Source organism: Rhamphochromis longiceps, linkage group LG17 (assembly GCF_057381845.1).
Source record: "Rhamphochromis longiceps isolate RC_006_pf linkage group LG17, R_longiceps_female_GT1.1, whole genome shotgun sequence".
Taxonomy (NCBI): Eukaryota; Metazoa; Chordata; class Actinopteri; order Cichliformes; family Cichlidae; genus Rhamphochromis; species Rhamphochromis longiceps.
The window spans coordinates 32,684,100-32,700,095 of record NC_140573.1 but is presented as its reverse complement, the minus strand read 5'-3'; the positions used below and the strand labels follow the sequence as shown (position 1 = coordinate 32,700,095).

At 40.7% G+C, this 15,996-nt stretch overlaps 1 protein-coding gene across 5 annotated transcripts in view; it reads right to left on the bottom strand.

Annotated features, from left to right (window-relative positions):
• Nucleotides 1-15,947, bottom strand: part of LOC146650000 (ELKS/Rab6-interacting/CAST family member 1-like) — a 148,622-nt gene extending 132,675 nt beyond the window's left edge. For all 5 annotated transcript variants that reach the window (XM_085387895.1, XM_085387896.1, XM_085387897.1 and 2 more), the window contains exons 1-4: nt 15,684-15,947; nt 5,611-6,431; nt 3,242-3,319; nt 2,881-3,036 (exon numbers count right to left, since the gene is read on the bottom strand). In XM_085387895.1, the coding sequence (XP_085244021.1) occupies nt 2,881-3,036; nt 3,242-3,319; nt 5,611-6,114 (738 nt within the window). In that variant the 5' untranslated portion in view covers nt 6,115-6,431; nt 15,684-15,947. The remainder of the gene's footprint in view (nt 1-2,880; nt 3,037-3,241; nt 3,320-5,610; nt 6,432-15,683) is intronic.
• Nucleotides 15,948-15,996: the final 49 nt, after the last annotated feature.

Below are 15,996 nucleotides of genomic sequence, written 5' to 3'. Positions count from 1 at the left end.
TCTAATGACCTGCCAGCTTCATTGAATCATTTGTCTGACTGCTTGAAAGAGGTTACAGAGCGGCTGTCAGCCCTTTCTCTCATTTTAAATGAGAAGAAAACTGAGATTATGGTGTTTGATAGTCACACTCCACGAGACCAGCTAGCTGCCCGATTTGGTCCCTTTGCTGGCTTTCTTACAGATACTGTAAGTAATCTAAGTGTTTGTCTGGATAGTTCATTTAAGCTGGATAAACAGGTTTCCTCAGTGGTTAAATCTGGCTTCTTCCAATTGCGCCAAATTTCAAAGGTCAAACACTTAATATCTGATCTTGAAAAAGTGATACAGGCCTTTGTGAATTCCAGATTCGATTATTGTAACTCGCTCTACTCTGGACTCCAACTTGCTCACCTCCAAAGATTACAGCTCGTTCAGAATACTGCAGCTCGTCTCCTAACCGGAACTAGAAAGTTTGTCTCTATTACTCCAGTGCTCTCTGACTTACATTGGCTGCCTATTACATTTCGTATTGATTTTAAAGTTCTGTTGCTTACTTTCAAATGCCTAAACAACCTTGCCTCTGACTATCTCACCGACCTCCTCAGTCTCTATACTCCCAGCCGTTCTTTACGATCTTCCGGTCAGTTACTTCTGGCCCAGCCCAGGCACTGCCTGAAGACTAGGAGTGATCGTGCTTTTGCCTCTATAGCACCAAACCTCTGGAATAGTCTTCCTGCTACCATTTGTGCCTCTGACTCCATTCAATCCTTGAAAAGCTTGAAAACTTGGCTTTTCCAACTAATTCTCACCGCTCATTAATTGCTGTATCGCTACTCATTTCTCTGGATAATCATGATCTCTCCCTATCTCTACTTACTAATGCTGTTTGTTTGTGTTCTCTACTTTCTCTATTTTACCTTGTTTTAATGACTTACTGTTTAGTGTAATCATTTACTGTTATTTTTACTGTGAAGCACTTTGGTGTACCCCCTGGCTTTAAACGTGATATATAAATAAAATTGTATCGTATAAGAAGCCAGATGGTGTCGCTCCTTTTTACCTCATAGGATGCAATGTCCATTTTTTCCTAAATGTATTTCACATTTTTATTTGTCTGACTACTTTGCCTCAGTCCATTTTAAATGAGCTTTGACCCAGAGAGCAGTGTTTCCGTCACATCCACACTTGGCTGCTACTTTGTTTGCATGACCTATATTTGTAGATGGCACGGTGAACTATGTTCACTTACGGTGATTTCTAAAAGTCTTCCTGACCCTGTGCAGTGGTCTCCCCATCAGAATCATGGCTGTTATTTCATCCAGTGCTATCTGAGGGCCTGAATGCCACAGGCATACAAAATTAAGTATTGTCCTCCGTCCCTGCGCACAGAGATTTCTCTAGATTTTCAATTATTCATAGTCGTGGCAATTTGTAGATGGCACGGTGAACTATGTTCACTTACGGTGATTTCTAAAAGTCTTCCTGACCCTGTGCAGTGGTCTCCCCATCAGAATCATGGCTGTTATTTCATCCAGTGCTATCTGAGGGCCTGAATGCCACAGGCATACAAAATTAAGTATTGTCCTCCGTCCCTGCGCACAGAGATTTCTCTAGATTTTCAATTATTCATAGTCGTGGCAATTCTAAGATGAGGAACATTATTCTGAAATTACAGATGGATTTTATTCCAGATAATTGCATTCTATCTATTGCCATTTAACATAATTAGTTTCAAAATGTTCTTACCGCTGCTTCTTTTGCCATATTTTTTTTTGTTCCATCTCTCATATCTTTGACACATGTTGCTCCCATCGAATTAAAATCAGCTGACAGCTTCTGTTATAAGATTTGAAAATCATTGCATTCTGTTTTTATTTTTTATTTACATATTTTTCTTTTTTTTACACTGGGCTTGGACATGCAAGTCTATAAATGCACTGAATTGGACAAGAGTATCAAGATAAATAAACAACAAAAGAAAAAAAAATCAATTTTGCATTATTTGTCCTATTTATTTTCACTACTCTGTTTTCAGTTCAGTTTAGAGTCATTGCTTAGCGTTGTCATTTATGCTTGTGCTAGTTTCTCCTTTCCCTTTGAGTTCACCTCCTCTTCCTGTGGAGTAAAGCCGACAGAGATAGGTAAAGTAAAAATATTAAGTGAGTTGACAACAACACATTGTGTTCCCTTAAGTGCAACAAACGCTTCCAAAGCTTAAGAAAGTGAGAGAGCGAGAAAGGGAGAAGGCAACAGGGGAAACTGCGTCTTCGTATCTTCTCAGTTAGTCACGTTGTGAAGTACCTCTAAACTGCTGGCCCTTTGCTGCTAGCATCTTCCATGCTGTGTTACTTAGTGTGAGTGACTGCAAGTGCACATGTCTGCGTGTCATCACTTGTGTAATATTTCAGCCTGCTGCATCGCTTTCTTATCCAGATGGCTTCAGCAACAACAGACAGCTGGGAGTCCCCAACCAAGCAGCCTATTTCATCTGTTTACTCATCTTTGCTGATGCCTTGCAGCAGCAAGACAAATCCACCAGAACAGTCCAGAAAAATTATCAGGATATCATTTCTTTAGCATTTTTGCATTTAAAAAATGGGGCTAAATTGAGAGGAAGAGCTATGCCAGAGCTAGTTGAGGCTAAAAGCTGTCTAAAGCAACAGCTATAAAGACTTTCTACAAATCCAGGATGAGCTGAAATGATGGGGGAAATAACTGAAGTCTAAACAGGATATTAAAGTTGGCATACTGCTCTGTCCATGTCTTAATTTGTTCTTCAGCTGAGCAGTGAGCTAAGACAGTCCAGGGATATAAACAATGAATCACTGTATTAGATTTTGCAACACAGAAACACACAGAGACATAAACAAGCACACACAGACGCACACATCATTTCCCTACCTGTGTCTCTTCCTGTACGACTCTGTACTGTTCCTTCCAGACAGCCATCTTTGTGGCCTCATCCTTCCTCAGCGCTCTCTCTTTCTTCAGCTCTGGACTCCAGAACGTCTTAATGGAGTTCATAGAAGAACTCAACTTGGACTCTTTGGCCTCTAGCTGTTGGAATACAAAATCAAGCACAGTGACTTCATGTTAATAAATGTGTTTATTTGTTTGCATAAGTAAATTCTCCTTATAGCTATAATCTTACAACAGCAATTCCCACAGGAGGTCACAATGAAACAAACAGAAGATATCATATGTTGCATTATAAATGAATTTATCTTCATAGCCGTGGGTGTACGAGTACAAGTGTTCTTACGTCTCTGCGCAGCAGTTCGTTCTCCCTCAGCACTTCTCTCAACTGAGTCTGAAGGTCTGACATTGCACCTTCTCTCACCTGAGAACACACACACACACACACACACACAAACAGTATTAGTCCACTATGTTTTTCACCATTAATGTTAAAAGTTTCTGCTCATCCGTATCATTTTCATTTTTTCTGTTTGAAGCTGCCACTGCTCGCAGTTTGTGAAGTGATCTTGGACGACAACACTGAACATGAAGCACTCTGTGCAAAAGCAACAGCTGACGCTGAAATTCCACACAAATCTGAAAAAACAAACATGCGCAGCCATTTGGGAGAGTTACTGCCTTTAAAGTCTAACAAGGCAAATAATTAATCGCTAGAAGATCAGAACAGGGTATTCGAGATATACACCCATCAGCCCCTTCATTAGGTGCATGTGTTTAACTGCTTGTATATCTAATCAGCCAATCATATGGCAGCGACTTTGCATTTAGGTATGTGGGCATGCTTTGTATCAATGGTTCAGGATGATGGTGATGGTGTAATAGTATGGAACATATTTCCTTGCCAGGGGTTGGGCCCCATAGTTCACAATGTGCATTGCTTAACTGTCACAGCCGATTTGAGCACTGTTGCTGACGATATCCATCCCTTTATGACCAAAGTGTACCCATCTCCTGATGAGGACACTGTTTCCAGCAGGATATCACACCATGTTACAAAGCTAAAATCACTTCAAACAGATTCTTGAACATGACAATTAGTTCACTGCACTCAGATGGCTTCCACAGTCACCAGATTTCAATTCAATATAGCACAGTCTGGTAGAACAGGTGCATCGTGGATGTACACCTGATCGATCTGCAGCAACTGTGTGATGCCATCACATCAGTATAGACCAAAATTTCTGAAGAATAGTTTTAGCACTTCGTTGAATCTATGCCATGAAGAGTTAAGGCAATTATGAAGGAAATACCTAGTGCTGGCGAGGTGTACCTAATACAGAGGCCACTGAGTGTATTTTAGCAGGTCATGAATAACTGCTTAAATTCCCTTCATATACTACATAAAACATTTCACCAGGAATGAGAAAATGTTTAAAATATCAATGTTTCATTCATGATACCACCAGAACGACTCTATTAAGAATTAAACAGAACTCAGATTCATTTTTAACAAACAGACTCTGCTTTGGCTTTGAAAAACTTATTTGAGGTTTCTAGGCTGTGCGCAGAGCCAGTTTTGCAAGTGCAAAAGTAGACCAGGTTAAGGAAAACATGCGTGTGAAATGCAGAATAGAAAACCCTGTAACAGTAATTACAGCTGAAGAGATCAATTTTATTTTTGCTGCTTTTTTAAAGAAATAAGAAACAAGTGGAGGAGGCGAGCTAACTCTTCAGAGATGAGCTAGCAGGTTATGACTAATAGTGCAGAGGGAGTAGGACGGCAGACCTTAGTCTATTTAAACACACTGTGTGAATGCCCACACTTTTGTTGTTTCATTTGGTGTAGGGCGGACTTAAGAGGAAAAATTAACCATTCAACTCAAAAATCCCACATGCTGCATCTAGACCACGGGTGTTAAACATGAGGCACAGGGCCATAATTGATCAGCCTAAAACTCCAAAGTGCCCAACTGGATTGCTTTGGAAAATGCTTTTGAAGAAGCGCATAAATTTTAGACTTTTTAACTGTATTTTCATTAGTTTTACAGCTTTTCTTACTGATACGGACCTTCCTCATGGCACTTCATACTACACCAAAGTAAATAAGTAACAGATAAACAATTAAATGACAGGAGGGTCCTGTTTATTCACTATTTACTAATGAAATCCATGATTACTGCAGTAGGATTGCAAAAAAAAAAGAGGGCATTCTATCAATTAACAAAAATTATCCATTTTATAATTGCAGGACAGTCAGCACAGTGAGTTAGCACAACTTTTTCTATAATTTTACAATTTAAGCTCAAAGCAGCGTTTCTTTTCTATGCAGAAAAACTGACATTTATTGCTGAAATTTCTTTTTGATATTAAAATTTTTCTATACTTCTTTACTCTGACAGAAAAAGGAGTCTAACTGGTCAGTTAAGACCAAAGTGGTCCCATGTGGCTCATGATGTAAAATGAGTTTGAGATTTATCACCGACACTTCTCTCTTTTTTAATGCTTGTTTCAGATTTCTGTATTTTGCTTAAATTGAGAGAAAAGTGAATTTTGACATCTCAAAACCAAAAAGCTGAACTAGAAAAATCACCATTGGGTATTTACATAATACAGCACCTTTTGAAAATGTTTTCCCTTCTACCACACTTTAGGTATGTCATATATGCTATATACAAAATTCTGTCCTGAAAATAAGAAAATTCAGCACTTTACCTGTCTCATAGAGTGAGGCACAGTAGCCGCCTGTGGAGACTGGTTTTGCATTTCCCCACCAAACGCTATTGCATCACTGGGTACAAGCGCTCCACTTCCACCTCCTCCTCCTCCAGAGTTTATATTAGGACTACTCCCCATTACAGCCGCTCTGACCCCATAGGGGACCCTGGCCCCAGCCCTCCCCAGGGTCATGGTGCTTTTGGGCAGCGAGGGATTCAACCCACTGCTCAGACTCCCAACGCCGACCGGGTCTTCAGCTGTGTCAGTGAAGTACATGGCACCAGTTGCATAGGCAGCATTAATAGACTGAATATTCTCCATGGATAAGGTTTTACCAGTGCCTGTAAGTCCTCCAGTGGAGCTGCTGCTGCTGTTTCGCCGGTGTCCTAAACGTGGGGAGCGAGACAGGCGTGGGGAGCGACCGGGACTCCCAGATGCTGACCCGTTCCCATTGGATCCAACAACATCCAGCTTTGAGACGGAACGGGAACTGCCGTACATGGTGACAGGAAGAGTGGCGTGCACTACAGAGATGTGTGTGATCGAACAAGTAAATCAACTTAATCAAAGAAAAACATGCTCAAAATTTAAAAAAAAAAAAGTTAGATGGATGTCCCCCACAAAAAGAAAATCAGTCAGTCTTCAACTTGGGCTCTTTTTGACTTGAAATATGTCATAGTGGTGATGCAGCTGTGATCAAGGCCTTTTCAACACCCTTGCTGTAATCCATGGGCTTTGTTAGAAAGTAGGAATCAATAGGGCATCCCTCTGGATAAAGCAAGCGAGGCAGTCAACAAGGGCTTGGATGATGGGATCACCTAAAAAGAAAAGAGATGAAGAGACTTGATTACTGGACAAAGACAAGCTGCACTTAAGGCACAAAGGAATACGATTTTTACTAGGCTGTGGTTTGGTTCAGCACAGTAGCTGGGTAATCACATCTCTGAGTGTAGCTAGCAAATACAAAAGCGGTCTGATGTGAAATAAATTGCACAACATTTGCCGGTCATAGCAACGGTTTCGTTACTTGTTTTTATTTTGAATGACTTTTTTTTATGTTAATCTGCTAACAAGACAAAATGTGACTGAAAATGCCTCTTGAGTTTCTAGATGGAAGCTTGACTATTTCAGACAGTCATTGCTGCAGCATTTGCACTGCAGCAGTGGCCACAAAACTGTGTCCACAAAGACACTTAAGGCACACTTAGCAGCCAGGCGTAAAGCTGCCACAGATGTCAGCATAAATTAACAGCAGGTTAAAGGACGACCTTAGTGGCAAGAGTATTACACTGAGCTACAGTATATGCACACTCACAGCAAAAAAAAATTAAGGCTGATTTCTTTTTCTACAAAGGCTGCTTTGTCTCTCCACCACCCGTTATGCCTTGTTCTTATTCACACCGTGCACCATATCAAACACTGTGTCCTAGAGCTGTGCAGCATCAGATAACATTCAATCAGCTGACTTCATATTTGGAACAAGCTTTGCTTTGCCTCTGTTCATTTCAGTCAGTTACATTTTTTTTGTTTGTTTGCTTGTTTGTTTCATTTAATTCAATTTAATTATGCAATAAGATGCCAAGAAAAAAATCGTGTTTAAAAAAGATCATGAATAAATTTCCAGCAGTCTGTATTTCTATTAAAGCCTCAATAAAGAGATCAGTTACAGTGGTAATTGTGCGTGCGAGTGTGTGTTGGATAAAAAATAACTTACTAAAATTGATCAGTCAGTCACATCAAACAGTTCTTTTAAATTTTTTTATTGTGGTGCTAAAAATGAAACACGCCATCCCGGCTGCGCTCGCCTGTGTAATCAATTTAAAGGAGTAATCCCAAATATTTTGAACATGATTTATGAGCCTGGGCTCACATGTTTGTGATAAATGTCTTTCAGGTTTCTGAAATTTCAAACTTCCTTTCATGAAGGCTATAAGCTTCCAGGGTTTCAAAACTGTATGTAGTATGTGAAACCCACTAATTATGAATCGAGTGGACTAAGTTACAGACTGAGCACCAATGTCTAGGGGTGGAAAATGGTAAAAGTGAGTAAATGCAGACTCTTGTGTTAAAATTCCCAACTTAACAGCATGTTCACAGCTTCTATAAGTTTGTTTCACTACAAAAGAGCCCTCGAATATGTTTTTTGGCGATGTTGGTGACGATCCTAGAAACAGCTGCGAATCTACAACACTGTGGCTGATGAAAAGAGAAAAAAATGTGAGATCCGAAGATGAAAAAAAGAAAAGAATTAAGGTGTTGCAATCGCCCAAAAAGCAACTGAAACGCTGTTTCTGGTGTAAAGAACGGGCCGAAATTCCTCCACAACAGAGAATGATGAAGTCATGCAGAAAACGATTACTTCAAGTTACTGTTCCTAAAGGTTATTCCACAAGCTACTGAATCATGGAGTGGATTTTTCACAGGACTCTGCAGAGACCTGTGAAAACTTTCTCTTTCACACCATCCAACAAATCAGTGCTTCAGTCTGGAGGATGTTTCCATATCTTATTAGTCTTTTATTTAGAGCGACTTAGTTATTTTCCTGTGCTGACACCCATCTTTAGTATACAGAGTATATTTCAAACTCTAAAACAATTTGGTCTGTATACTCGTCGGTATAGAATTTCAGAATTTCTCATTGTTTGGCTACTCTTTAAGCCAGTGATGTTATCTTCAGGTCAGTGGACCCAATGGACACCCACACTGGTCATCCGATCCATATCTCTTACAAGAAGTGCAGCTTCAGATACAGTCAGCGCACACAAGAATGGAAACTTGTTTTTCTTGCGCCTTGCCTTTTCACTATTAAACAATAATACTTACAGAAAATGCAGAAATATTTACCCTCTACTTACATATAGCTGTTTTATCTTGAAGCTGATGTTTATCTGCAAGGTCATATCTAAATTGTTGCATTTACTTTGGGGCATCAATTCAAAATAAAAAGAATAATATTAGCAATAAAAGTTAGATGTAAACAAAAAAAAGTCCATTCCTTAGTTTTATTATTTAATTAGTTTCCCTGAGTATGTGAGTTGTGCAGCCCCTCAGTCAAACAATCTGAATTTCCCTTCACCCGAGCCTGGCTTTAAACAGGCGTATACTCCCCAGTGATGCTCTGCTAGGCACAGATCTTTGGCCAGGGAAACGTTACTGACAGCCAGTCAGTTACAGCCACACACACTCATACACTCTGAAACAAAAACAGGGACCATCTGCTCTATCCCCCCACGGGCCAAAAACACACACCTGGATAGAAACAGGCCAAAGACCTCCCTCTAGCACAGGCACACACCCACGCATGCACACACTGGCATACAGTATGGACATGCACATTCACACAGATCAAAACTGAGTAAAATGAATATATACGGAGAGCTGAATCCATCCATACAGAAAAAAATCCAAATAGAAACATTTCAAGTTTCCGCAGTGAGTGATCGTGTCATTAAAAACACAGATACATCTAACGCTTGATTTGAACATGAGTCTGTGGAGATGGAGACAGAAAGGGTGGATTGGGGGCTTTCTTCCTCCTTCCCTAAAGATCTGATGACCTGTAGATAATCCAAGTGTTCACGTCCCAATTCTTGCTTTAATAGAAAAATCTACAGAGTCAAAGTCTTTTTTAGGTTTTATTTAAGCATTTGTGGGCACATACAAGGCTGATTTTCAAATTGCTATGACTGACAAACTACATTGGGCACTGAGTGGGTGTGGCAATAAGATATTGGACAAGAGGCACAACGTACAGTCAGAATCTATCACACACACAGACTCTCTTTACTTTTATTTCCTTGAGGACCTCATGGAAAACACGGCACTGCCTGTGTTGTGTTTTCTGATGTTCAAGTCTGGGGGTCACATGAATAAACCACCAGTGTATCTCACAGGTTGAGGCTTCTGTTGGTTTGATAGCCAGAGCCAGAGGTCCAAAAATACACAACAAAAACACCAACAACAACTCACACAAACCCACCTATGATGCAGCTGGTATCATGAGATCAAATGAGCACTAGCATATGACTCTCAAAGACCCATCTGTCAAGAGGCTTGCCCTTCCTCACGCCATTTCTCACAAATGTAAAAAGGGCAATATTGCTCAGCCTTAAGAAACATCTATTAAACAATGCTACACTGAAAGTTCAATGAGGTCATTCTTGACCTTGGAAACAGTAAAACTACACCTAAGGTCTATTCACTGGCTTAAATCAGATCAGAGCTTTTCCGTCTTTCAGTATTCATCAGCAGCTGGAGTTTGCTGCACTTGAAGACACTGGGAAAATCAGTGTGAACGATTAAACAGTAAATTTATTTTTATTTTTTTGCCTTATTCGATTAGAAATATTGTTTGAGCAGTTTTCAGTATTGGTGCTGATGTAGCTCTCTGTGGTGCTCTGCTAAAGCCACAATGTCTTTTGAAAATCCAGAGAATTCTAGAACAATGACACGCAACACGGGAAACATTTTAGCTTATTATGCTGTTCTACTGACACATCCATATAACTGAGGTTCACGGCCATTTCAACTGGAGCTGCTGTTCAAGTTGGAACTTTGACACACTGATCGCTAATGTTGTGCACTGTGCTCAAGTGTAATAGAAGTAAGGCTCGTGGGGGGGGAAGCTTTCTGAACATTATTTTTTTGGGAAAAACTGATAAACCTTTTAGAAACTTTTACTGGATCTGACTATACTATACCTTTACCAGTGATCACTGAAATAAGGTGACTGATTCTGTCTGTTCATTAGATACGGGCATCAAAGATGGCTGCAAGTTGCAACACTTGCTTTGTTAATGTTTTCTTGAACCTCTAAAATACCCAACTAAACTACCAAGGATTGGTAACATAATAGCAACGAATCAGAAGGTGCAAGAAGAGACAGTCTCTAAGAACTCCCACTCTTGGAACTTCCAGTTTCACTTTTCTTTTTTCTTTTTCTTTTTTTGATAGAAGAAGTTTGATGTAACTATGCACCTTTCATCTATTGTTTGGAGCATGCCATGTCATAAATTTTCAACTGTCCAATCAACATGGATTACCAGGATGTCTTATGGGCAAGCTTCTTTGTGAGAAAAGGTTATTATTATTCCATACATATCATCAGTAATGTTTTTGTGACTATTAAAACTGATCATTTTGTCTATAACAGGTCTAAAAAAAAACTATTTTGACAATTTAGCTGTTATGTGAGTGCCCTTTAAGTGAATTATAGACAATCTGAGTACAATGGGATTAAGGCTTCAGTCACGCAGGTCTAAACACCAGTTAGCGACTTCCTAGCAATCTGTGTATTCCCCAGCTAATGCGGTTGTAAATGTGGTTGTGATTCATTTCATTTCTTTATTTATTTCACACATGGTTCAACAGTGTTTCAGCAGGACGTAGAGAAGTTGCGACAGAAAGTACAAGAAGTTTGTGCAAGTGTGTGTGTATGAACGGGACTATCTGCTCGACGGTCTTTGTTGATACGCACATTATGCAAACTACCTACGAGAAGCTGGGGACATTTCTGCTCGAAATCCACCGTGCAGCTGCTCACTTTTGTTTTAGCGTCAAGAGCCTGCGCCGCCACTGAGATATCTGTTTCTGTAAAGAAAACGTGTCCTCCACCTTCTGGAAATATTGGACAACAGAGCCTATAGAAGCATCATAAAAACTACATCTAAAATGAGTCTAGGTTTGACATTGAAAAGACGTCCACAATGAGCGCATTTGGATTATAAATAACCCGTACTTAGAGTTCCTACGGACATCAACACTAGACGTTCATTAGACGTAGAAAAAAAGAAACAAAACAACCCCTTCAGTGGACCAAAATTGTACATCCAAAAAAGATGTCTTCCATACACGATACTACGAATGAGTATGGCAATTTGATAGCAACCAAAGCAGCTCCCGGTGACCACTTGCCAACCAGTGACCTTGGTTGTCAGGAGCTCACTGAGAGATTTTCAGGCCTTTAACAAAAATGGAAAGGCTCCCCAAAGATTTGCTCTGACCTGATAATCCGGTAACAATTTCGTGCACCCTTAGATGCTGAAACTATAACAATCATAGAAGTATTTATGGTTGAACGGCAAGCACTTAAATTTTGAGTGTAGACATCCATTATGTACATTGAGAGTGGAAAAACCCCAGTTATTTTTGTATTACAAAATAACCACAGATCAATGTGTAAGTCAAAATCTAATCCCAGACAAATAAATAACTTTTGGGCATTTTCAGTAAAAAAAAAAAAAAAAGAAGCTTTCTATACAATAACAGTATAACTACACTTCACTAAAGTTAACTTGTTAGGAGACAACAAGATATGTAGGACCTACAGAACAATGTTATACTTCATATCAAAATTTTACTTTTCCCTAGCTAATAAATACATATCCAATCCTCACTATTTCTGGCTGTTTTACACCAGTTTCTGATGGAAACAGAAGGGTTTTTAGATGCTAAAGGCTCCAGGGTATTTACCATATAATTACTAGCATTGCTGTCTAGCAGTTAGTGACTGGTAAGTAGTGTTGAGCTGGGTTTTTAGAGATTTTATGCTAATAAACAGCTCCCTGCTGCAGCTGAAAACAGTGCTATGAGTGGATAAAAATGTATGCTGTAAAATCAAAACTACCTATAATGTGATACAAAGCTCTGCAGCTCAGCTGATTATCTTAAACACATAGAAGCAGTCATGTAATCTTCAGCCAAGATAAAAAAAGACTATTGATTATAGTAGTTTTAATTAGCTCTAATGATGCAGATACAAATGCAGAGTTTGTGATAGGACCAGGCAGACATCCTAGATGGCTCAAACAGAAAATCTGGTCGAGAAAGAAGGCTTTTTTGATTTTGTTACCTAATATGAGCGGCAGATGGTGCTTGGTTAGAATACCTAGACTTGAATGTCTTGTTTTCTCTCATCACACTCATTCCTATAATGCCTCCTTTCCCTCTCTGACTCTCCCTTGTCTCCCTGATGCTTTCGCTTCCTCTCACTGCCTCTCTCTTTTACCATCAGCATTCCTGAAGGTGTTCAGCATGTTCTATTTATGTGGCAACCACACATCCGTCCGTCACACCGCACAGTGCGACACAAAAACACACACACCACTCAACCTATACTTAGCCGGCTGGTATTTCAGTGTGGGAGACAATTTTGACAAAGTTCAACTCCCGCCTGAGGACTGGGGCTCATAAAACACACTATGTTCATGTTGAATATTACTATTTCTCCATTACTCTCTGTTCCTGTCAGGCTCGTTGTGATTTGATGTGGCTGGAAAGGACTCACTGGTGCTGTCCGGGGTTACACATCACACTGAAAGTCATCTCGACAGCCCCGCTGAAGGGGAGAGACGTACTCGTTTCCGAACGCAAGATTTAAAGAGATGCCGGCTGTTCACTAGGGTTTTTTTAAACCTGCAACAGGATTACTCCTTTGAAAAGCCGACTGCTCTTTTTCAAGAGTAGTTACGTTTGCGCACATTTTGACTCACATTTTCATTTATCCAACATTTATCCAACCTTTGTGGCTTAGTGGTTACTCTCATTTTTAAGCTACAAGTGCTGTAATGACACTATAGCTCTAATTTATCCATCCATACATACATTTTCTGCTGCTTATCTGGGTCCATCCAGGTTATGACAGTGCCAGTCTATGCACACCAGAGGGTCTTCCCTCTGGTGTGCATCACAGTTGAACAAACTTGAAACACCTTACCAAGAAGGCACCTAGGACTCACGCAAGTCAGACTAAAAGCTTTTTTTAAATGGTTTGCAGGTAAGGGTTAACCCTAACCCTAACCCAGGTGAAGGATAATAGCTTTTATCTTTCACACAAGTCCATTTTCTATTTGAGCAGCTTGATAGATTTAGGCCAAAGGTCACTCCCAGTATTGTTGCTCACTACATCACAATGTATTTAAGATTCCTGGGGTTCATTTATGACAACTGTGCACTTCATAGCTAATCCCATGATGCTGTTTGTATTTAAGCAATGCATTATTAGGGATATCTGACTTGATGCCACAAAAAGAAACCATCATCCATACTGATTAATGCATTTAAACATATTTTTAACACCTGTAACACTTTTCTGTGTGATTTTAGTAAAAAAAAAAAAAGCCCACCTTTATCACTTCAGACAGTCTATTTAGGATCAGCTATAGATTATTTTCTGAAATGCCTTGAAAGAGGCCTTTATGTAAACAGTGAATTCAGTGTTAGGCAGTAGATATCTTGGCATGATACAGATATAAAATTTGCAACTTTGGTCCGTGCCACTGGTCCTATTTGTAACACATATAATATGGCTTAGTCACTGGAAAGCCCAAAACTGATAAGGGACAGATACAATCAGCTCCAGGCTATTGTGTACCACAGGAAATTAATCTAAGATGCGGGCTGGGCAAACATACATGCATACATGCACTATAACTCGTACACAAGCACACACATCCACATCATGCACAAAAAATATACACTGATGTCATACGGACGCAGCAACACACCGCGCTTATCTAATCTTGGCTTCTGCCTACATAACAAATATGGAAAATGTACCGTTGAGACAATTAACGCAAGCCAGGGAAGAACAAAACTAATTTGGGAGTGTGTAATGGAAGAGAAAGTGAGCGTGCAACTCCCCCAGGCTCTCCTTTAAAGAAGAATGTGATCATCAGCTTGCCAGGCTAAACAAGAGTAAAAGCGAGAGGAGAGGGTGACCCATCTTCCCATCTAGGAACAGCCTCACCCTGCCAGAGTGATTAAAAAAACAAACAAACCACCAAAGATTATACGGTCTTAAGGTAAAAGCAAAGTCTGTGATAAGAAGAGCTGCTTTCTGTGTCACATGCTGGTGTTGCTGCAAAGCCTCAGGCCCTCAAGACAAACCCTTTTTTTTTTTTACCTTTGATGTAGGGAGACCGAGACACTGTTAAGGGGTGTGGAAATTGTTCAGTCGGTGTCAAAAGTTTGCAGCCAGGCCATGCTAAGCTAAAAGAAAACATATTAGTATTGCTACTAAACCTAACTCTAAGAAGGGAGTGCTAGAATGACATCAAGGCCTCGTCAGACTAAGGTGTGTGGAGCCTGGGCTTTTAAAAATGTCCATTGTTTACAATAAACTCAATGGAAGGAAGCAGCTCAGTTCCCTGAGTGGATGTTCCCGGAGGAGGGGCGGTGCAAAGAAATGGAGCTGTGAGCGTCCCCCACTCCCCACCACCACCCACCGTCCTGTCTTTATCAACACGATCATATCAAATCTATGTTTTTGCTAAAGTTTGCAAAGACGCTGTTGTCACTGGTTTTGCAAAATCAGTGCGTGCAATCTGTCAGCTGACAAAGAGCTGAAGCATCCTGTTGGAAATATTGCAACACAACTAAAAAAAAAAGTCTCCACGGGATTATTATGGGGAAGAGACGAAACACTAACTCAAGCGATCGACTTCCTACACTTCAAGTGCCCCAGGGCGTATCAGCGATACCACATGAGATAAACCCGAGACAGTAATGTCAGTAAATGGGCGCTGTGATGTTACAGAAATATTATAGCCACATAGCGTGGATTTGAGAAGGGCTGTCAGCTTCATCTGCCGCCTGCAACACGCCGAGCAGACTGATAATCGCATTTGGAGGTACAATACAAGACGTAGTGTTGTAAGTCTACAGGCTGCACAGCTACAACTGCTTTACTGAACAATAAAAAAGCGGGGGGGGGGGGAGCTCACACTGTCGTTGTACCACAATGACAGTCAAGCACGCACGGAGAGCCCCATCACAGCTGACCCAAAACTGCTGCCGCCTCTGCTGCTGCTTCGCTTAAAGGAGACCATCAAATATTAATTATTTAATTATGTTAGTGCCCGTGTTCCTGTTATTTCTCAAATCCAAACAAACACACACACGCAGAGAGACACCACACATGTGGGGTTGACCCAATAAGTGGCCAATATGACTACAACACACACACACACACAACAAATAAACACAGAGATACACAAAGGCCTGTGTTATAAAGCATGCATGTGTGTACATACGCACACACTCAAGAGTGGCAAGGAACTTCCAGTACTCACTGCGGCTGTGTTAACGTCCCTGCCCTCGGTTGTGAAATAAGAAAAGAGAAGGGGGGGAAAAGGCCAGTCACATACACTCTTCAGTTATTCTGCTGCTGTCAGGGGTTAAAGTGGCGTGTGGTGACGGTGAAACGAGGTGAAACGCTCTGTCTCGGGCTGTGTTCCCGTTTCCTCTCCGTCTCTTGTCTATCTCCTCTATCTTTCCCTCTTTTCCGTCTTTGCCAGCTCTACCACTGGTGGCTTCCCCACCGCTCTGCTCGGGCGCTCCCGTGACGTCACGACGGTGGAGCGCGCGCCTCCGACACGTACCCCG